Here is a 23482-nt window from a genome sequence, read left to right as displayed (position 1 = left end):
TTTTTATTTATTTATTTATTTTATTTAATGTTATTTTTTTAACTTCTTTTTCAATATTTTTAAGTGAATAAAGTGTTTTATATATGAAAAGAATAATTTTTATTTGTTAAAGAGCGAATAAGGGCAGAAAAAAGACAAAAGTCGTATCAGGAGGAGTAAATTAGAGTTTAATGTAACAAATAATTGTACCAAAGGAACTTTTTATAGAATAATTAGTGGGACCTCAATGGGCCAAAATAAGTTTTGTTGACTAACCGGGAAGAGGTTCTTTAAGCTAAATATTCGCGGGGCTGATACATGAAACGTGGTGCAGTTGGTAGCGCTGTGATAATAGTGTACCCTACCAGAGGAAATAATTATAGACCTCATAGGGGATACACAATGTGGCCCTGTTGTTCACTATGTACGCATATCTAAAATAGTGCGTTCAATCGCTTTAAAATGAGGAAATTCGTCTTCTAAAAACCTTTAGGACGAGGCGTTTCGAAGTCAATTTTCAATATTAACGCAAGGCCCGATATCAGACCTTAATATTGACCCATAATATTTTAATTGGACCACGTATTATGTTACTGGGTATTAAATAGGTATGATCGAATGATGGGGCAAAAAAAAAAAAAAGATTTTTTTTTTCCCCCTTTAAACTAAAATTTTTTTTATTTATTGGCGATCGAAATGGGCTGCAGGTGGCGTAGAGCAGAACTCTTTTCCTATGGCAACACTTCACATGCTTTCCCCATTAGCGTGTGGAAAGTCATAGAGGAAGGAAGTACTTTAGTTTCTCCCTTGATTTTCACATAGATTAAAATCTTTTAACTTAAAAAACTATATGGAACTGAAAACTACATTAAACATAGTTCTAAAGAAAAGTATCATAGAAATTTTAAAAAATATTCTTATTAAACAAAAGGGAAAAATATTAAGAAAAGGGAAATTATCGTAGTACATTCCTATACAACTGAAAAGAGGAGGAGAGGGAAGGAAGAAGGGCTAAAGGCATGAAATCGGTCTCTCCCCAGATGGCGTATTCGAGTGTTGCGATCGCGAATAAATAATTTATTAATACTCAAATTGCTTGAAAGCTAATGTGTTCCCTACTAATGACAACGAAGTTTTTTGTTTTATCAAGGGTTAACTTGATCTACCGTCACACGCTGGCGCTGCGGCAAGCGTCAGCGGCAGATCGACTTAAGCCTTGGTTTTATTCAGTCATTTATTTATATTTATTATGTCCGACACTGTAAAAAAGAAAAGTCCCGCAGTGGACTGATCGTTAAGACACGGTTCCCAGCAGATCACCGAAGTCAAGCATCACTGGCTGCGGTCAGTGTGCGGGTGGGTGACCACTAGGATCAGTCTGAGTAGGGACCGAGGGTGTGCGGTACTGGTCCTCGTTAAACTGTGCTACCGTAAAGTGCTCGACTTCGCGCGCAGGTCGTCTGGCTACCGAAGCGTGGGTGCCATCCCCTCCGCAGAGGATCAAAATTGTGATGGCATGTCTTCGGATCATCCTCCGGGATGTTTCCCAGACCGTCGCCAATAGCCCATTGTGCAGCTCTAGTGCGAAGTAAATGAACAACAACAACAAAAAAGAAAAAAAAAATGCATTTTTGGCCTTGAGTGACAATGACTTTTTACAATTTGATGCTGTTGTTGTTGCTGTTAATTTACGTCACACTAGAGCTGCACATTGAGCTATTGGCGACGGTCTGGGAAACATCCCGGAGGATGATCCGAAGACATGCCATCACAATTTTGATCCTCTGCGGAGGGGATGGCACCCCCGCTTCGGTAGCCCGACGACCTGCGCGCGAAGTCGAGCACTTTACGGTAGCACAGTTTAACGAGGACCAATACCGCACACCCTCGGTTCCTACGCAGACTGATCCAAGTGGCCACCCACCCGCACACTGACCGTAGTCAGTGATGCTTGACTTCGGTGATCTGCTGGGAACCGTGTCTTAACGATCAGTCCACTGCGGGACTTTACAATTGTTGTTGTTGTTGTTGTTGATTTACGTCGCACTAGAGCTGCACAATGGGCTATTGGCGACGGTCTGGGAAACATCCCTGAGGATGATCCGAAGACATGCCATCACAATTTTGATCCTCTGCAGAGGGGATGGCACCCCCGCTTCGGTAGCCCAACGACCTGCGCGCGAAGTCGAGCACTTTACGGTCGCACAGTTTAACGAGGACCAATACCGCACACCCTCGGTCCCTACGCAGACTGATCCAAGTGGGTCACCCACCCGCACACTGACCGCAGCCAGTGATGCTTGACTTCGGTGATCTGATGAGAACCGTGTCTTAACGATCAGTCCACTGCGGGACCTTTACAATTTGAATACTTCCATTTGAACGGGTTAGTAACATGTACAGAAATAGGCAGCCGGATCCTTTACATAATTATGAAATCAGTTCGTAAACAAACAAAAGGCTGTGATGAACATTTCACCAAGCATACCCTTAATTATTTAATGAAAATAGTTTGAAATATTCCAGTATGTGCATCAGCATTAGATAATGCCAATTAAGAATGGTGTGAGTTCTTTTATTTTTATTTCTCATAGTAATAAGCGGAATAACGTGTTCTTAATCTTTCAACATAGGAATTATTTATATAAAAGCTCAGCAATTTTGCATTGCACATTTAAATGCAACTAATATATTTTAAAGAAAATTTTGTGTAACATTTTTTTATATTTGGGCCGTGGAAATTTGTCAAACCTAGTGCCGGTATAAATGTAGTTGCTTTATCTTTATAATTATACAAGTTCAATGAGTCTAAATTGCTGTAAAGACCGTTTTTCTATAATCTTTTTAATTCCTTTTTTTCTCCCTTTTTAAAATTGGTTAACCGTTTGTATTAATCACTTATTGCAGTAAGTTTATTTTACCTTGATATATCAAGTAGCTCATTATGGGAAGATTTCTGTATCATGATCTATAGCTGAATAAATGCCAAGTTTTGGCAGCTTTCATGCAGTGGCCCTTGAGAAACTAAAAAAAATAACATAAAAGGGGGCCTACTGAAAGGATATTACTCATAGCCATCTTCAGACAAATTTCTACTTGTTTGATTTATTTTATTTTGTTCGCAAATTTAAAATAATTTTGTTACCTTATAGTCGGTATGACAGATCAGGATACGGAAATCTTCCCCTCATTATTACTGTATAGAAACTTGACTAATAATTCTAAATAAAATTCTGCTTTCTTAGTTAATTTGTGTGGAAATATTACGCAATTGTTAAACCTTTTGTGAGGGTAAACTAATCAAGGGTAACCAAGTACTTTTTGCTTCACTGGGCGCAAGCGAATAGTTACTAAAAATGTATGCATGTGCTTGTCGTAGTTGTTATTATGTGTTTGTTAGAATATGTACTAAAGACCTAATAAATATTGACTAGATCTGAAAGTGCGAGCATGTAAGAGGCAAAAATTAAATCCACAGTTCCTAAAGCAATATAAGTTTGTAGTTATAGATTGTTTTGATTTTGGATTATAAATCTCAAAATAACTGAAACTCTACTTTTTTAAAAAGGTATCTAGTATAAAATCTAAGTAAATATGTGCAATATAAATAAACACGATAAAGCAAACTCATGTTATCTCATTCGCTTTTGTTTGGAGCGGAGGATTCATTATATTGAGCGTCAACTGTATTTATATTATTTTATGGAATATAACTCAGCTAGAGACTGAAGCTTTAAGTGGCGTTAAGTGAAAACTCTAATATAACATTTCTTGTTCTTATAAAACAGAATAATCTCTGTTTTTTTAAAATTTCTAATGCATGTTTACTAATTTTGCCTATGAATAATTGCAGTCCTTACAATTTATGCAAATTCTTAAAATATTTAAATTTTTTTCATAGAATTGTTAAAATTGGAGGTGAGTTTTATCATTGAATAGCTTTTTCTGGAGTCGTTAAGCATGGCAAGGATACCAGTAATGAGTGTATCGGCATCCATTAATGATCCTGTTGCTGTTATGAATACTTACTGTTTATATGTATCAATGCTCATAGATCCTGTTGCAAGTAAGTTTAATAATTAGTCATCAGAGTTCATTCTAGGCAGAAAAAAGGGCAGGGTGCAAAAGTTTAAAAAAAGGACATTATTATTCTAAAAAGGCAATAATTTCTTTCTTTGCACTTTACACGTTCTATTATAAAACATTGTCAATTAGTAAAAGAAATTTTTTTTATTTTTACTTTATTAAAAGTAGCAAAGCAATCATACTAATTACTAATTTTTATTAATAAATTAACATATATATCGAGTTAATGAGCTAATTAGCTTAGTAATTTATTTTAAATGCATGCATATATTAATAAAATAATAAATGTATGTTCTTAAGTGTCTGTAATTATGATTTAATGACAGTGAAAGTAACTGCTAACTTTCTAAGACAAGTGCAACAAGGGGTGTGATGGCTATTTTTCCTTTCCCTTATAAATCTTTGTATTGACAGCAATGACAAACTAAATGAAAAGAGTTAAAAATAACAAAAGTTTAAGAAATCCATTGTAGAGTTTGGGGGAAAAATATAGAAGGGTTGAGGAAAGAAAGGGCAAAAAGGGTATGGAGTCTATTACATCAATACACTAATTTACTTCAGGGGCAACAGGGTGGATTCTTTTGATTAAAAGGGCAGTAGGGTGCTGCGCCCTGTTTACCCTGCCTAGAATTAGCTCTGTAGTCATTGGGAATTGAAAAATCAGAATTTATTTTCACTTGAAAATTTCTCATAGCAATTTAGTATTTGAGATTACATAGATATTATATTTTGTACTAAGGATGTACCTAATGAATAACTATATACTTATGGCTCATGTTACTTTGTTGGTGATGTTTACAATTCTCATACATTGATATTCACAAAAAATAAAATAACCAAAGTAGGGTAAACCAACCAGTGAAGGAACACTACCCAGTGAGGGAACATTTTATATATATTGATTAAAAATAAGAATTTGAAAGTTTTTCCTTAGATTGATTGGTAACAATAGCCCTACTGCCAAACAATAGGAAGTCATCTAGCAATGTTTTGAATTACCTGGTCAAATATACTTCTCTGGAAAAATTTTTGAATTTGTTATTATCTCTGCAATCCCTTGCTTCGTTGAAAAAATTATAAGGTGAGTGTTTGTATTTATGTGTTTGAAGTGGAATTAATTGCATGTAATAGTCTTATTTTTCTCACTGAGAAAAAGAGAATTCAAAATATAGTTATTGAAGTTACGTTTTATTTTTTTTTAAAGCACCATAGCATAATCAAGTACTGAGATAAGGGGGTGTTCCTTCACTGGATCACCAAACGATGAAAAACCAGTGAAGGAACAAGTGTTCCTTTACTGGGTTTTTTTTCCCAGTTAATGAAAATAAAATAAATTTTTTAATTTTCTTGTAGTCATATTATACATTAAAAATCTGTTTCAAAAATGAAAAACGACTTCTAACCAGTGAAGAAACAGGCATGTTCCTTCACTGAGAATACTTCCAGTGAATGAACAGTAATGTGTGAAATATGATTTTACATGACTCTAGGATAAGTACTTCTGCTATATAGAGGACAACCGAAATTTTGTTAAAAATTGTATGAATAATTCCTGAAATAATTTCAGTTCAAAATGTTAATTTAATCGCTTAATTTATGAAAAAATTATAATTTATATTTATTAATGGGGTGTGTAGTTACATCAAATGTTAGGCAACTTAATAAACTATGTTTAGAAATCGAAAACTAATTAAATATAATCATAAAAATTTGAATTGAACATTTTTTCGCTGGCTTTTGATCCAAGAACTGATAATAAGTTATCATTATAGGATAGCAACATGATTATATAATTTATAAAAACTATTTTACTATGTTAGATTTTAGAAGCAAGCTCCTCAACAAAAAACAGAGTTAAACAGAAACGATACTCAATTTCTTCAGAAGCTTGAGAGGGAAATCCCTCAAGATATGTTGGAAATTTTTAACGCAGCATTGACTGAAGAGTCTAATATCGAAAATGTCCAAGAGCCTGTACTTTTTTCAATACGGAAGAAGTACGTATTAAAAGAAGACCACTTGGTTAAGTCAAACTTAGGAACTGAAGCTAGTATTGATAATGAATGCATCTTAGATATCGAATTTGAAATGAGTCCTCATGCTGATCCTCTCTTAGTTGAAAAAAGAAATGATTCTATAAGTAAAATCAGTACTTCTAAAGATCCTCTAGATACAAGTCAACAAGAGATGGATTTTCCTCAAACTTCAAGACACCTTTCCCCCGTCTATTTTCGAGAAAGTCATTCTAGAAATGTTGCTAAAAAATCAGAAGAAGTTTGAAAGAACCATTTACATTGACCAAATATTGATAATAAAAAGAAAGGTCAAATAAGAAGAAAAATGAATAAATTACCTTTTGCACTAACTTCATAGAAATGGCAAAAATTTCAAGAGGCTGAAAGATCTAAAAAAAAGTTAAAACAAGAGATAATGGAGAAGAAAAAGAAAGAAAAAATACTTAAAAAAGAAAAAAAGCTTCAAGAAATAAGAGGAAAAAGAGTAAACAAAAAGGTGATAAGATAATAATGATACTAAACAGCATCGGATGACACAATGATTCAGATTTGACTGTCAAATTATAAGAAAGAATGATTTTTTAAACTTTATTTTGTATTTAACATCACTTTAATTTCTAGTTCATGATTACAGAATAAAGTTAGCATTTTACGAGTACTTGTATGTTATAATTTCATAAATAGTCTTGTTTTTATATATTTGTATGGCTAATGAATTCATAAAGAGCATTAAAATATAACCAAAATTAAGTGTTCCTTTACTGGGCAATTTTGTGTTCTTTCACTGGTAAGAGCTGTTCCTTCACTGGGTCTTCTTACTACTTGTTATTTGAACCTCCAAAACTTTGAAACAATATAATGTAAGTTCTCTACAATTTTTTTACATAATTTGCAATTAGTAACAAATATGTTGACACTGTCATTTAACTAAAATTACGAATTTTGAAATTAATATGATTTTTTAAGAGGCAAGCGAAGCTTAAGTGTTCCTTCACTGGTTAGCTTACCCTAATATATTTATAAATAAATCTTACTTAAAATCGTACTTACTTAAACGAACTTACTTAAAGATAACTATATACCTATAAATAAATCATTGTATTTATCTGCACCTGATCAAAAATCATACTTAAATATTCTTACTTCTCATTTTTAATTTAATCAAATCCACATTTCTTTTTAAAGCAAAACCTTGATCAAATATATTTTATGCATTTATTGTAGTAAAATGTAATTATAGCTTATTTTATTTTTTATTTAATTATCTGTCATTGATTCACTTTTCCTATCGATTTTTATATTGCATAACTTTAATTTTCTCTTTTCTTTTCTTTTATAGAGGAGGAAAGTAAATTGAAAGCTTTGCCAGAATTGAGTGGAGAGCTTGAAGTAAGGTTTAAATTTAATATAGTAAAATGCTATATTCAGAATGTCATTGTATGGGGAATTCGAAATTTATTTTTTCAGTTTCAGAAATGACAGTTCATTTTTCATAATTTTGCAGATTATGTATGCCACAATTAAAGTCATTGTGCCGTTAAGCCCAGCATTCAAATCTATTTTGACTACCGAATTACAGGAACCTTTTTAAACCTCCCCATTTTCTAGATATTTAAATTTGCCTCCTATTTTTTGGTTCATTTTTCACTTTTTTACCAATTTTTTTTCTTTTACGTTAAATGCAATTGGCAGTTTAGTTTCCCATATATTGATAAATTTATTTATTTGGAAATTAATGTTTTAGCACCAATTGTATGAAGATCATTGAATTTAATTGAATGTTAAATAAGAATTTAAATTCTAAGAATTAAGGAGCATTCAAGTGATTGGCTCAAAAGCTTTTTAAAAACTGTTTAAGCAAGCTGAGACATAAAAACACTATTTATCCTCCCTCCTATATTAGTATTAATAGACTATTAATGATAAACATGTTATTAGTTTTATTACTCTAATGAAGGAAAAAAAATATTTATTTTGATACATTACAGTTTGAATTTGAAACCTAAAGACTAGAGGCACACCATTGAAATCAAATGTACTATGTTTATAAAAATATTTTTTCAAATAATAAATAAAAATAAAAGAATTTGAATAGATGTTTAACTAACAATAATAAAAAGAATATTTTAATGAAATATTTGTGTTATAATTTTGTAATAAAAGTATCCTTTTATTTTTTCAGACTATTGTTAGTAATCCACAATATCCTTCATTTTTGGATCAGGCTATAAAAATTTTCATCAGAGTTTTAGAAGATGGAGAACCATAGTTCAATGCTGAAAAAGCCACCCATGTATGTATTTTCATGTCATGCCAATGGATCATTTTGTATATTTTAATGTACATATTTTTATATATATCCTGTATTATTTTTTATGAAGGTAGCCAATCTAAATTTTTTTCCTTTACTCTTTTATGTTTTTTTTATTCATATGTTGTCAATTATTTAGTTTACATAACTGATGAACTTAATGAACACAGTTAATAGTCATTGATATGGGTTTAAGATAACAAAATTTGAACAGTATTTAAAAAAATAACCCCATTGTTGCTAATGTCTGTAGGTTATGTTGTGTGTGTATGAAATCAACCTCATTTTAATGTCTTTTCAGAATAATCAGGTTTTCTCTATTTTCCGCTTGATCTCACTTTGTTTTTATATTCAAGACTGCTGTTTTTAAAAATTAGATTAAATCAGGGTTAGTAATTGTCCTGATGATCTTGATGTTCCTGATTTAAAGTATTTTATTCGTATTTGTCCTGAATTTTTTGTGTGTATTGAATATTCGATTTTCCAGGAATAAAAATGCAGATTTTTGAGAAAGTAGATTTAAAGAATTGAAAAATTTTGATTCAATATCCTTTTTCTTTCTTTTTTAAATGCTTGTCATAATCATAATATTTGATAGTTCCAATATAGGGACTGTCTATTGATTATTTACATGGTTTAGATATTTAGAGTCTTACCCAGAGGATTCATTGTTTCAACCTCTTTGGGAATTAAGTCATTCAATGGAAAGGAAAATTGATAAGCGATTTCGCAACATCAAATTTTTATGATGTCGATTTCAAGGGTGATATGCTTACTTATTATTTTCACCAAATACTATAAAAAATCTTGTAAGATTTCCCAGTTGCACAAATATTGATTGTTTTCTTTCATGTGATTTCAGTCAACAAGCAGTTATAAAACTTTTAAATGATATATTAGGGGATTGCTTACTAAAATTAGTGTTCTACATAAATGTTAAGCCGTATATTCATTACATTTTTGTTTTGAGATCATTAAAACCCTACTTTAAAGAGATTAAAGTAATCTTCAACTCAATTACACATTTGAATTATATAGGCAGAACAAGAACTTGCAGTATGTTTTTGTTCTGCATGCATTGTTATTTGTTGAGTATAATTGAAATTCATAAAAATCAAGAGCATGGATCTAGAAAAGTTTAAACTTCTAGGATTTCATTTTTATGAGCCATGCTGTTTGATTAAAAAAAGTGTTAAATTTTACTGAAATATTGGGCTGTAAGTCTTTAGGCAACCGTGTGCCCAGGATTTGTAAGCCTGTAATTATAAATAATATTCTAATTAAAAATAAATTGATCTCTCCGAGGTAATACTAATACAAAAATTATGCAAAGTGAAGTTTATTTGGTAAAAATTTTGAATAGCTGAAAATAATTTTTGAAAACTGAAAATTTTCTTCTCTAGCTCTACATTTTATAATAATAAATAAAAGATTAAGAGTTGGTATTTTCTTCATATTGAGGGAAAAGAGTGGCACTTTTTGTTACAGAATTTAAAGTGAAAATGAAATTTGACTTACTGTGCTTCATCTAAAAACCGAATTTTTAATTTTAAATACTTGATTAATAGTTTATTTTTTTATAAATTACTTAACTACATTAGATTGATATTTACATCTGAACAGATTAGCTAATAAAATGTTGCTATTTATTAACTTAGAATTTTGTTGCTTTCATAAAAACTTAGAGAAATTATGCGGATATTTTTCTCAGCATATATTTCCTCTATATGTTTAATGTTGGAATTTTATGACTTCTCCTATACTGATTTTATTGATGTTTTATTTTTATTCAAATATTCATATTTTAGGTGGAAAATGAGGAAAACATATGAGTAGTTTTAAGAATAATCATAGAATTTCATAAGACCTTCAGGCCAATGCAGCTTTGAAGTAAGAATGTGTTATTTATATGATTTATCTTTTTCAATGAATTTGCTTTTGTATTAATATATTTCACACGTGTACTATTTTGAAAATTATTTTATTAATGATCAACTTTTGTAAACTTTTGCATTACATTGAGTGGAATGTGTTTCTATAGGTTTTTAAACTCGCATTTTCATGGGGAAAAGATTATTGACTTGAGTGGACGTCATTTAATGTATCTAAAAGATTTTAGATTTTTCACTTGTTTGATTAATTAGTTATGACTTAAGAGTTAGTTATCACTTAAAAGTTTAAAAAGATATTAATATAGGCTTCCATTATAATGACAAATGCTTCTATAATTCTTGATAAAATGAGGGAGTAAAAAAATGAGAAAATAGAGGAAGATAATAGTTCTGCGATGAATCAATTTATAAATAAAGTTTTAAGCCTATAATTTGCAATATAATTGTCAATGTTCACAAGGAGTTAACTCATTTTAAATTCTCTGTACAGAGATTTCTTGCCAAATTGTTCCTAAAGTTTTCTTGTTTTAATTTCTCAAGGTTTTTTTTATAGACATTGCTTAAAAGAATTTCTTATTTTTGCTTTTATTTAATGAAAAATTCTGAGGAATATTGATGAGTATTGTTTTCCAATCCAAATTGCTATGATCCTGAAGAAAAAATTTTTTTATTTAATAATAATGAGTCTTAGTCACAAATTAATTTTTTTAAATATAATATTATGCTATTTTTGCACTAAATTTAAATAAAATCATAATGAAAAAAAATGAATATATTGTGGGTTCTTTTTAATTTTAGTGTGACTAACTCAAAATATTAGGGGACATGAAATATCAATGATTCCCCCACAACGCAACAGAAAGATTTTATTAGTACTTTGAATTATTTATACTTTTTTTATTATTTTAAAGTCCAGTGTGAAAGAAACCTTTAAAATTTTAATGATTTATAAAGTAGAGAAAAATAAATTAAAAAAAGAATTAAGGAGAAATATAGAAATTCTCTCCATTCAGTGTTTATAAGTTTCTCCATTCATTGGTAATTTGTTCTAAATAAATCTTTTTAATGTAATTAAAACCTCTTTTTTAAATTTTTTTATTTCCATGGTTTAAATACTTTTTTTTATTCACTTATTTTATATTGTTTGTTTTGGTACTCTTCACCTGCATGGCCTGTTAAACCACAATATACCATATCTTAAAATAAAACTGAAGTGAGTGGGAAATCTAAAGGTTGCATGCAGTGATGTGAAAATAATGATATATTTAAAAAAAATTTAGCTATTACTAACACCTCTTCAACTTACAACAAATAAAAAAAAATCATGAAGAATAGTATAATCAACATGTGACTTTAAAGCAAAGAGAAAACATGTGAAATATTAATTATGAGTTGTTGTGTTGCTTAAAAATAGGGTTCAGCAAATTTAAATCTATGTATTAAAATAAAGGAGATTTTATCATAAATTTTATCACTTGTTAATATTTTAACTCAATACAATTTTCTGTAGTATTTTTTTTAAAAAAACTGTATATTCTTTTTAATTTGTTGAAATTTTATGAAACATTTATGTGTTTTTTTTTTTTTTCCTTTTAAAATTTTAATTGAAAATGATTGACTGTCGATGCTTTCTTTTGTCGTGTGTTTATTTAATCAGAATTGGTTTATGACAAACTTTTTATTGAAGAAGAAAAAATATGTGTATAAATATTTAATACTCTGCATTATTCAATATGAATACAGTTTTGTGATTTATAAACAAGCTCCACCTTTATTGTGATAAAATATGAAATTATAATAATTGCATGATTTATTTACCATATTGTATAATTATCATATCATATAACATCATGATATTAATTATGATTATATTAAAAAAGGCAAAATATTTGAAAGAGCATTAACATAATGGATGATTATAATTAATATGACTCTTAATAGCATCCTGAAATCGGTTGGTTACACTATCATGCTACATACCGATTGAAAGAAGAAAATATATTCTAAATTGGAAAAAATAATTAATCTTTTGTACTTTTCCAATTATTTTTAGATACAGATATTTCTGCTTTATGTAAAGAATATTTACAAAGATCTGCCTAATTACATGCATCTTATGTTTGAAGCACGGCCTACTCCAAAAGTAAAAAATTTATCAGCAGCTACATTGGAACCGCTATTGAAAGAAACATTTACCATAACACTGATTCAAATTGAGAAAAGTTAAAAAAGGGATCCAAATTCAACTACTCAGATGGTGAGTAAAAATAATTTTAGCGTCTGTGAATCTGTTATTATTAGTTATTAAATTAGTTATTAGTTCATATAATTTGAAAATTTCAAGTCTTGTGTTTAAAAGCCTTTTTAAATGTATGTTAATAAGATTATTGTATTTTCTGAGTAAGCAATGAAAATAGTTATTTGGCTAAACCATTATAAAATTTTGACTATTTGTTGTAGCCTTGGTAATATTTAAAAATAAGCTTATTCACAAGTATGAAAGGGTTTCCATTCCTAAAAAAGCCTTAAATTTAAATATGACTTTAGGAGCCCATTAAAAGGTCTGTTTTTCTTTCTAAATCTTCTTAAAGCTCATTCATATTTTAATTTTGAAGACTTCAATTGCATTTCATAATTGTTTTCATTATTATTCTTGATGCTATTGAATTTAAAAATGATATTCAAGTAAAATTAAAAAAGTTATGAAGTAACTTCATTTAAAAATTTAATGTGAGGAGCATTTTTTTCATAATTTAATTCTAAAGTGTGCTTGGAATCTTTTTTCTTTCTTAATTTATTCAAACTTCAGGTCAATTTTTAGTGGCATTTACTTTAACATCTCTTGAAAAAAAAATTCATGTATGCATACTTTTAATCAATTATTAGTTGTATTTACTTTAACATCTCTTGAAAAATCTTCTCTTGAATCTGTATAAGCCTTCAAAGTTAGAGAAAATTTTAATCCTTATAATAAGGGTGCACTATCTTTTGAAGTGAAGGGCCACATGCACAGCAAATTGACCTATGAAGGGTTGCATGCTCAAGAATTTAGACAGGCATGTTAACAGCAATTATAGGTAGTAATTGTTTTAAAAACATCATTGCTCTTGGCACTAAATTCTTATTATCAGGTAACCTTATAATATATTTGTGTAAAATTAAATACTTTTAAATGTTTAAAATTAAAAACTGATTACCCATTGAAAAAAAAAACAATCAGAAAATCAGAATCAATTTATGAGAAAAGAACAGATAAATAGAAATGAATTTTTAAAAAAATGGGAAAATTCAGATTTTTTTTATTACATTGCATAATGCAAAAGTCCATTTAAACATTAAAATTTTAACGTTCATAGAATTAAATTAAAAATAAATAAATAAATATTCTAGTTAATAAAACAAATGCAGGTTAAATTCTTTTGTTTATAGAGAGTTTGTAGGGTTAAAAATGATTGAAATTAAAACAAAACCCTTTCAGTGCAAAATAAGATTCAGCATTTAGTAGGGAATATACTCCAACTTTAAAACATCAATTTTAAATAAATTGCAAGAGAAGAGGCTGGAAGAGAAAAGAAAAAGAAAACATTAATTTTGATCTTAAGAATCTATTTTTTAATTATTATTAATTAGTATCAATTTAATCTATGGATTTATCAACTTAATTACAAGAACTTACCTATGATTTTAAATTTTAATTATACTATTTTGGAATAATTAGATACAGTACAAACCTTAAGAAATTAATCTTTTTAAATGTATTATTTAAGAATTTTAATCCTTTGTTCAATGTCCTATCCCACAGTTTTGAATTACATATACTTATTTAGCTTTTTTTGTTGCATTTTTAATACAAAGTTTTTAAGAGTAAACTTTTTCTAAATTAAGCTGAAGATATTTTAATTTTAATGATAACATTATTATAATAATATTTTAATTTTTATGAAAATTAAAATATTGTTTAGAAAGTCAGGCATTGTTAATCTTTCACAGTATAAATAATAAATTAAATAAATGTGAAAGATTTACATACAATTTCTTTTGACTACAGATTGCATAAAAACATACATTGTGTGGTTTTTACATTTATGATATTTTATAATTTTTTTTTTAAAACGTGCAGCTGACTTAACTATCTTTAATTACATATTCAAGCTAAAAAAAAAAGAAGTTAAATTTAGAATTTGGAAATTTACTTTTCAAGCTAAGTTTTTATTATGTTTCAATTTGAAAGACTTTCTAAAATTGAAAAATAACCTTGTTAAGTCATTGAAAAGACACTGTATTAGTGTAATATTTATTTAGCTTACAGCATTACCTGTGTCCTTTTACATTGGCTTAGTTCTCTGCCTTGGAGATTTTGGAACTTGCTCTTATTTATTCTAGCTATATAATTCAAAAACAGATTTTTTTTTTATTTGCTTTAATTTTGAGATAAAGAGTAGAGTTATTACATTTTTTTTTATTAACAAACAATTTTGTATTGAATTAAAATATTTTAAAAATAAACTTTAATTTTTTATGCAAGTATTTCCAATGGTACACAGACAGTTTTTTATTTTATCCTTTTCAAGAAAATTAAAATTCATATGAAACTTAGAAATTGAAAATTTGATTGATGCATTTTAAACAGAAGGATCAATCAGTAAGAATGTTTCTTAGGTTTCCAAAAATCGTGATTTGTATTTCATTATTTTTTAAAATTTTGACTGTTTTTCTTGTTGTTTGTTTTTCTTGATAGAATTGTTTAAAATATTGTTAAAAAAAATTATTAGATTAAGAAAAATGATGTCATGTGAAAAATATGTACTGGATCATTCAAAAACTCAACTTTCAAATTATTGTTTACTTTTCAGAAACCGAAGGGACTTTGAGCAAGCTCCCTGCCCCTGAACTCACCCATCCTTTTATAAATGTCATACTTTGTTGCTTGTAATACATAATGAAGGCATAACAATTTATTGTATCAAGCATGGTTCTCCAGTTTTATGTGTGTTTAAAGAAAAATGTTTTACTAAAAATTACAAAATTACTTTCTTCTATACTGTCTAGCATTAAAAATTGTTACTTTGTGATTTTTCTTTTTTTTTTTATATTGTTCATATATTTGATTTCTTTTACAGGTCAATTTAATCTCAAAAGCTACTATGTCCTTAAAGGCACTGGCAGAGCTACCTATAATTGTTGTCTTGATGTACCAGCTATATAAAATGAGTGTTAATAAAGATGTCGAAAAATTTGTGCCATTGATAATGACAACTAATACTTTACAACCCACAGCTCAACAGAGGTAACTTAATTTCAACATTACTCAAATATTTTTTTACCATAGAAAGTTTCATATTAGTGACTATACTTCAAAGTTCAAAGTGACTATACTTCAAAGTTAAAAGCCCTTAAAGGTGCTTTTTTCATAAGGTGTTTTTAAAAAGTGCTTAATTTTCCCTTTTCGAAAATGATAATTTTTTCTTTACCGTGTCGATTTTCGCCACGTATTATGCAAAAAAAGTGGTTTTCACATTGTTCTAACGTTTTTAACAATTCATTCGACCACAATCCATTTTGGCTTACATTCGATCCGTAGCGTTTAAAAGCGCCAATCGTTTTACATGTTCGATAAAATACTTTAGATTCCACAGGTGCGTCTACTGAGCTTGGTCAGGTGAGAATATTGCCCTCGCATGTGCAATGCTGCTGCATTTTGCAAGATATTTACAATTTCAGGCTTCAATTTCCACCCTTTGAAATCGAATCGATAAATATCTCGATATTTTTATGGTGGCTAATATAATCAAGAAAAGAGTTATTTTATCATGATCATGTGAACTGTTTGAAAATTATTTTGCATTTTGTTAATGTATAAAGTGCTGAAAAATATTTCTTGAGTGCTTAAAAAAGTATTTAAAAGGTGCTTATTTTTGGTTGAAAGATTTGGCTACGCACTTGTAATATATGAATCAATAAATTCAATTTTCTTTGTTACCCAAAATCTATTAGATTATATAATATAGTTAGAGATTCAATAGCAAGAGGGAGATAATTAATTTTAATGTAGGTTCCTAAGTTTATAATTTTAACATATTGGTGTTTTGTTAAAAATTTAGATAAAATTAAGCTATAATCAGTTTATTTTTTATCTATTTTACTGCTGTTTGAAGTGGATAAATCATAATATATAGAGATGCTAAAAATATCTACAATATAATAGCATGAAAAAATTACAAAAAAGTTTAATTAAAAAGATTATGTGACTTTTTTATTCTGGTTTTGCTTTACTTAACATGCCAATATTTAATGAATTGTGTTTTATTGCAATTCTCAAAGTATCCTCTAAATGCTAATTTGTCAAATATGTTATTTTTAATTAAGTGTTCTATTATGTTTACTTGGCATCTAATTTTATAATCTTCTAAGACTCTGCTTCAAATGTTGTATTGCAAGTTATCTGAAATAATTTTCTTTGTACAAACTTTTTTATTTTCCTATCAATTTGTTTTAAACTGAATGAGATAATTCAGTGAGACACAAAAACATCATTTGCTTCTTGTGCTGAAAAGCCTTAAGAGTTCACAGTTGTCCTAATATTCCAGATTAACGGGATGAAAAAAAATTTGCTCTTGTTTTTAACTTTTTGATCTAATATTCCCAATTTTTTTTTTGTGTATTTTCTGATCCTCCCATTTTCTACAAGCATGAACTTTAAAAGATTTGATTTGTAGAATAAAAAAATTTGCTTTTCAAATTTCTTATTTTATTTACTATTTTAATATAAATTGATAATGCTATTAAAATTTCAAAATTTAGTAGTTCCAACTCAGAGACCGTCTATCAACTACATATATTAAGGATATTTATTGTGTGGTCTGTGGGCTAATAGTAGCACCTAGATTTTAGTTGCTCTTTGAATTATCTAATTTTGTTTAAAATAATAATAAACTGCTTGGAAAGAGAAAAAGTTTATATAATGCATCATATGAGACAATATTTATAGTTGAAGGTTCTGGCTAAGGCTGTAAATGTGTTCTTAAAAAATGTTTATGATGAATCTTTAGTAACTACAATTCAAACAATGTCTTGCAAGCTTATTCTGAATTTAGTTGAATGCGTTAAAATAAGATCTGATCGAGAAAATGGCAATGTAAGTTCTTTTTTTCTTATTAATTAAAATATAAATTTTAGGCCACTAATTAAATTTATTGTAATGCAAGACAATAATACTTCTAAATTGTGAAGAATTTTTATTCTATGAATAATAGTTGCATTTTAATGAAATCATGAGAGTTGCTTGTGCAGTTAAATTTATTTTGTTACAATTTTTATGTCTATAAAAATATGATGTCAATAACCATGAGAATCTGGCATCATATCAAAGCCTTATACTTTCAGCCATTTATTTTCACATTATATTCTTCTAGCTATGAATTTCAACTATTTTTACACCTTAACTATTCTTAAAGTGTATTTCAGTTCAGATTATTTCATGGTATTAAAACTAGTTTATAATTCATGGTATTATAGCTAGTCTGCTAATAAAACTGTGCTAAGTCTATTGTAGAAATTTTCAAGAATATTTTTTTGAAAATTAGTTATTTCCATGAGAATAATATTTGTAGCAACATTAGCTTTGGTATGATATGTATGAAGCAGTAAAAAGTCATCTATGATGTTTATTTTATTTTGAAAAGAAAATGCTTTATTTAGGGCCGTGACTTTTTAATGAGGATGCTTGAAGTTTTGGTTTTAAAATTTGAAATTATTGCAAAACTGCAGCTGCCTGTCCTGCAGAAAAAAGCATAAGCATATATTTACTTTCTGTTAAATTTATATAGTTGTTTATAGTGCTTATATTCACAATAAAATTTGAAAATGTAGAATCTCCTTGAAAAAAGAAAGAAAAATAGTATCCACTGTTTTTAACATCTATTGATTAGTATTAGTCATTTAGAGTAGAAAAAAAAACTTGAAGGATATTTTCAACTGTCTAATATTGTCTTAAAGAATACTAATTTTAATATTGTCTATATAATATATGTTGTCTAATATATATTATATAAATATTGTCTTAAAGAATTTGTATCTGTTCAGTGCTGATAACTGTCACACATATTTATAATTAAAACACAAGGAATGAAACTTTTATTTTATTAAGAGGCATCCACTTTTTTTTTTTAATGCAAATAAATTTCTATCTATATTGCAAACATAATGAGCAATTTCAATGTTAAACACCTACTCACCAAGCTTTTTTTTTTCATTCTAGAAATGAATTTTATACATATCAATCTTTAAATTCTGGACAAATTTTTACATTTATAGTGTTACACAGATTCCATTTTTTTAACCTTGTTGAAGACCTTGTTTAGGAATAAATTTAGACAAACTTTCTTAATCTTCTTTCTTCTAGCTTAAATTTGCAATTCTTAATTTTAAATTAGAATATTGATAAAAAATAAATTTGAAAACAAAATAGTTTATTTTTTCTCTTTTAATTATATTATATTTGCTGTACTCAATTCTTTTAATTGGACAATAATATAAAAAATACATTTTTGTAAAATGTTTTGGAATCACTACTGAATTTATGATAGTTGAATTTCTATCTAGAACAATTCTGGAAAATATTTGTGAACAAACTGGTTGCATAATATAAAGTTTCATAATAAAAATTAAAAGCTGTAGGAAATGGTTCCATTAAAATATTTCCAAATTTTTATATTGTAAAAGGAAATAGTTTATTATCTGGTTCCTTTCTTAATAACAACAGTTTTGAAAATATTTTATTTTCTCTAAAAGCTAGCATTCGATTATAATTCTAATTATCAGAAAAATATGTATATTGACCTAAAAAATGCTTATTTGCATATAATTATTTGTTATTCAGAAAAGAACCCATTTCTAAACTTCTCCATTTATCACAGTTGGGACACAATTTCAATAAATACAAATCACCACTTTGGAAAGCTTTGCTTATAAAGTATGCTGGAAGTTTTGACATAGAAATTTTTTTAAAGGCTATTGTATCTGGTGGAAAGCCTGTTATATTAAAAAACACAGTATAATTGTACCCAATTATATGTTTTATTTAATCTTACCTTCTTTAAATAGCCTATCCATATTTGGATATACGGCTATCAATGTTCAACTTTTTAGCCTTATAATTTTGAAACTAATTCAGAAGGGAAAAAATGTGAAAACTTTCCACAGTTAACCTGACAACAAAGGGTTTCTAATCTTCATTGATAAGCATATATTCTGCATTAAATTAAATTTTGATCAATTGAACTAAATTAAATAAACTTAAAAATAATATGAGAGATGTTTATCACTGTAATAATGGCTTCCTTTGATTCTCAATTGTTAATTTTGGTTACGGTTTAATAATTTACAATGATTGTTTCACTGACTCAAAATATGAAATCGAATCTAAAAATTTATTTCAGATCATCAAGTAAATTGTATTTATTGCCCGTTTTCAAGGGCATATTAGTTGCCATAGTTTGTAGATTTGTATTATTCAAGTTATCTATTGCAGTTGTTCCTTATTTCTTTCCTTTACAAAACTAAACAATTTAATTTAAAAAAATAACGCTTCTAAAAATATTTTTTTAAAGGGTAAACAATGTTTACTAATATATAATTTTGAAAAAACTAATATTTTTATTTTGAAAAAATTTTCAGAAGTTTCTGTATTCTTGCATTCATTCTCAAAAACTCTTTGGAAGCGTTGAGATCAGAGAGATTATGTTTGATTACAATGCCACCCATCACCAAAAGAAAATTCAGTTAAAAAAAATTAAAGAATAAAAGACCATATTTTTGAATGTTTACAATAAAAATATTTAAGCTGTAAGCTAAGAATATTGTTTTTTTAAAAATTTACGACACTTTCCATTCTCCCACCACTCTATTTCGTCCAAATTCTGTTTTTATTTTTTTTTTAAAGGTTAATTTCCTTCTTGTTGAAATGAGACTCTGTTTCTTCCAAATACATTTTTGAAGAGAATAATCATACATAAAGTATTGTTGATAAGTTTTTCATTATGGAACAGCTTCAGTTTTTTTTAACAATTTTGAATATCATCCCTGATATTATGATCTCTGTTTTTTTTTCCATAGTTCTTTCTTTAGCTACTTTTCTTCCATAAATTAATAAATACAAATTTAACCTTTATTAATGCTGTTTGGGACTTAAATATGAATAGTTGTTTTGGGAGAAATATACTGTCATTTTCTTAATATTTCTCCAAAGTATTTTACAGATGCATAGCATTAAAAACCTTGTTTGAAAAGTGTCATACGATATGGGTTTATGATATAGTATAGTTTTCTCAAAGTATTACTTTTTGTAATGATGGATTTAACTGGTGAAGTTTCAAGTGGTGCTGTTGATCTTGCTAAGTAAAATAGACAAATTTATTTTTTGAGATATAAAAATAAAAATTTTATTTATGAGTTTAAGATAATTTAGTAATGTAGTTTTGTAATGATAGTTTTGTAATTTTGCAAAGTTATTTAGTTTATCAAGTAATATCTGATGTATTAGTTTCCTTATTAATACTTTGTTTAGATTTATCCTAATCCTCCAATCAATATTGTTTTTGTATATATTTGCCCCTATAGTTTTTTATTAGTATAGTTTATACCATTGTTACATTACTTTTTAACTTAAGCATGAATTATCATAATGTTATTTTTACTTTGACTTCTGTGCAGCATACTCACATCAAGCTTACATGTTTTTAAATTGTACTTTCAACCTAGTTTTTCAAATTTTTCATTCTAAAACAATGATTACAAGAACAGCCAAATATTTCTCTTTTTCATATCTGTGTCTTGCCTTGAGTTAAATAAACGTGAAAAAAAAAAGAAATTGTGAATATTTTTTTAATCTAATGCTTTTACTTTCTTAAGTTACAAATAAACTGTTTAATGTGTCAAGTATCAATCCGAGGCTTTTCAAAATATAAGACTTAGCATTAGCTAAAAAAAAAAAAAATGACAACTGCCTTACTCAATGGATATCATGACACATCAATATTTCCTATTTTTCATTGTAATTGATAGGTTGAAAAAGTTAACCAATATGTCAAAAATACTACTTGTTATATGCTTTTTTTATTAGTTCTCTACTGATTTACGAACAATTTAAAAAGAAACGAAATGATTTTACTTCATTAATTTTTTCCAACATTTTTATTTGTTTAGAAATAATTTACTAACGATGCTCACTACTTGCTGTAAACATTATCCTGGTGATGATGCAGACATGGTTGCAGATGAAAACAAAACTATAATTGAAGTTGTTCAAGAACTTCTATGACAGCTGACGCAACCACATACATGTGTTAGAGATCAAGTTACTATTTTTATAGTCTTTTTCAATAACTTTAATAACAAACAGATTAATTTCTTTTGTTTTAATTATGTAAAAAATCAAATATTTTGAACAAATATATAAATTATCGTGAATGATTTCCTCATAAATATTATTTGTAAAAATATTATTTATAAAAAAAGAATAATTTTTTTATCAGTCTAAGAATTAGTTGAAAATCTTCGAGACATCAAAGAAATTTGTCGTCAGAGTTGTTAGGAGACAGACAACCCTGAATATTTTTTTTTTTTTTTTTTTAAATTACGCCCGCCATCGTCTTCTCAGACATAAGGCGTCTTGCAGTCCAATACAATACTGAAGTAGCTCCAGAAGGTGAGAGGGCACAAAAGTCATCAGAGGAACGAATGTCAAGAAGAGAGGGGCAATCTAATAAATGCTCCCCAGTCATTGGCGAAGTGCTACAGAGCACACAAAGAGGTGAATTGACCAAGTTAATTTTAAATAAATGGGCCTGTAAGTAGTCATGTCCGGTAATTAATCTAAGGCAAGCAACTCCCTCAGCTCTGGGAAGGAGGGAAAGGTGAGAGCGCTGCTGGTCATCAAGAAGGCTAGCCCAGGATTTCCCATAAGTTAAGTCCCTAAGAGCAGATATTGTTCTGTGCCTGCATTTGCTCTTAAGAAGCCGCCTTGCATTTCTAAGAGGAACTGGATGAGAAGATGGATGCAGTGCTGAAGCCTCTCTAGCCAACATGTCAGACCCTGAATATAGAAACTTAATTTTTTAACTTACAGCTTAACTGAGTATAGAAAATTACAACTTAAATTTTAGGGACCATAATTGTTTTTCCCTAAAATGTTCATAAGACCGGAAATTTTTAACATTAAAAACATAAATAAATTTAGTTTATCATAATATAGTTTAGCTTATCTTTATACATTGTTAAGCAAATTTCTTTGAAAATTGGAAGATATTAATTTAAAATTTCGAAAAGCTTAAAAATATTATAGCAAAAATAGCAATATGTTGCATTAAACTGAAATTGTGATTTCAGAGGTTCTTTAAAAAAAAAATTTGAACTGCATTGTTCAAATTTCAAAAAGTAATGCTAAATGTTCATCCCTTAGCCTCCATTTTTAATGAAATTCCTTACAAGGTGCCTGGATGAAAATGCATGTTTATTCGTAGAAGATAAAATGGTGTAATCATATATTATCTCTAATTTTCTGGATGTTTTGCATTATATGTTTGGGACTCAGACGATAATTTGATCTGTATATAATTATTGTAAATATTATGTAAATATATTTTTTATTTGTGGCAAGTTGTAAAAAGTTTTTTCAGACAGGAAAGAGCTGGCTTGTGAGTGGTTATTTGCCCATACTTGGTTTAATTGATGAAAATCCTTTCATGTTTGATTTTTGATTTGAAAATGTAATCTTAGTATTTATTATGTTTAATTTTTTATTGGAAAATATAATCTTAGTATTTATTATGTTTTGAGGCTTTGACAAGAATATGGGAAATTTTAATTTCAGAACATTGAGAAACTGTTTGAGGCTATTATTAGTTGGTAACTTGTAGCTCAATTATTTCAAGTTTTTATTTATGTCAAGTCATAAAAAAATATTTTCAGACTGGCATGTGAGCGGTAATTATCTCATACCTGGTTTAATTGCAGAACAATTACTATTGCTTTACAAGCTGCTGATAATTGCTGTAGTCATTGCTTTTCAGTTTCCTTTGAATATCCAATTATAAGTGAATTTCATTGAAATCTGTATTCAAACTTGAAATGCAGGTGTTGTGGAACATATTCATAACTTTTAAACTTGTCTTATTTACTGAAAAAAAATTTACTTTAATCTT

At 28.0% G+C, this 23482-nt stretch overlaps 1 protein-coding gene across 4 annotated transcripts in view; it reads left to right on the top strand.

The window, feature by feature from the left end:
• Positions 1-2314: 2314 nt before the first annotated feature.
• Positions 2315-23482, top strand: part of LOC147816017 (transcription-associated protein 1-like) — a 37179-nt gene continuing 16011 nt past the window's right edge. The window contains exons 1-7 of one of the 4 annotated variants that reach the window (XM_087158010.1): positions 2315-2544; positions 3881-4045; positions 7420-7469; positions 8263-8373; positions 10200-10281; positions 12337-12540; positions 15404-15570. In XM_087158010.1, the coding sequence (XP_087014136.1) occupies positions 3940-4045; positions 7420-7469; positions 8263-8349 (243 nt within the window). In that variant the 5' untranslated portion in view covers positions 2315-2544; positions 3881-3939 and the 3' untranslated portion in view covers positions 8350-8373; positions 10200-10281; positions 12337-12540; positions 15404-15570. Of the gene's footprint in view, positions 2545-3880; positions 4046-7419; positions 7470-8262; positions 8374-10197; positions 10282-12336; positions 12541-15403; positions 15571-17004; positions 17419-21485; positions 21637-23482 lie in introns of those variants that run through there. The other 3 variants (XM_087158007.1, XM_087158008.1, XM_087158009.1) reach the window with 3 other exon arrangements.

Source organism: Parasteatoda tepidariorum, chromosome 2 (assembly GCF_982258835.1).
Source record: "Parasteatoda tepidariorum strain Cologne lab strain chromosome 2, Ptep-v5.0, whole genome shotgun sequence".
Taxonomy (NCBI): domain Eukaryota; kingdom Metazoa; phylum Arthropoda; class Arachnida; order Araneae; family Theridiidae; genus Parasteatoda; species Parasteatoda tepidariorum.
This window is presented reverse-complemented; position numbering and strand designations above follow the sequence as displayed.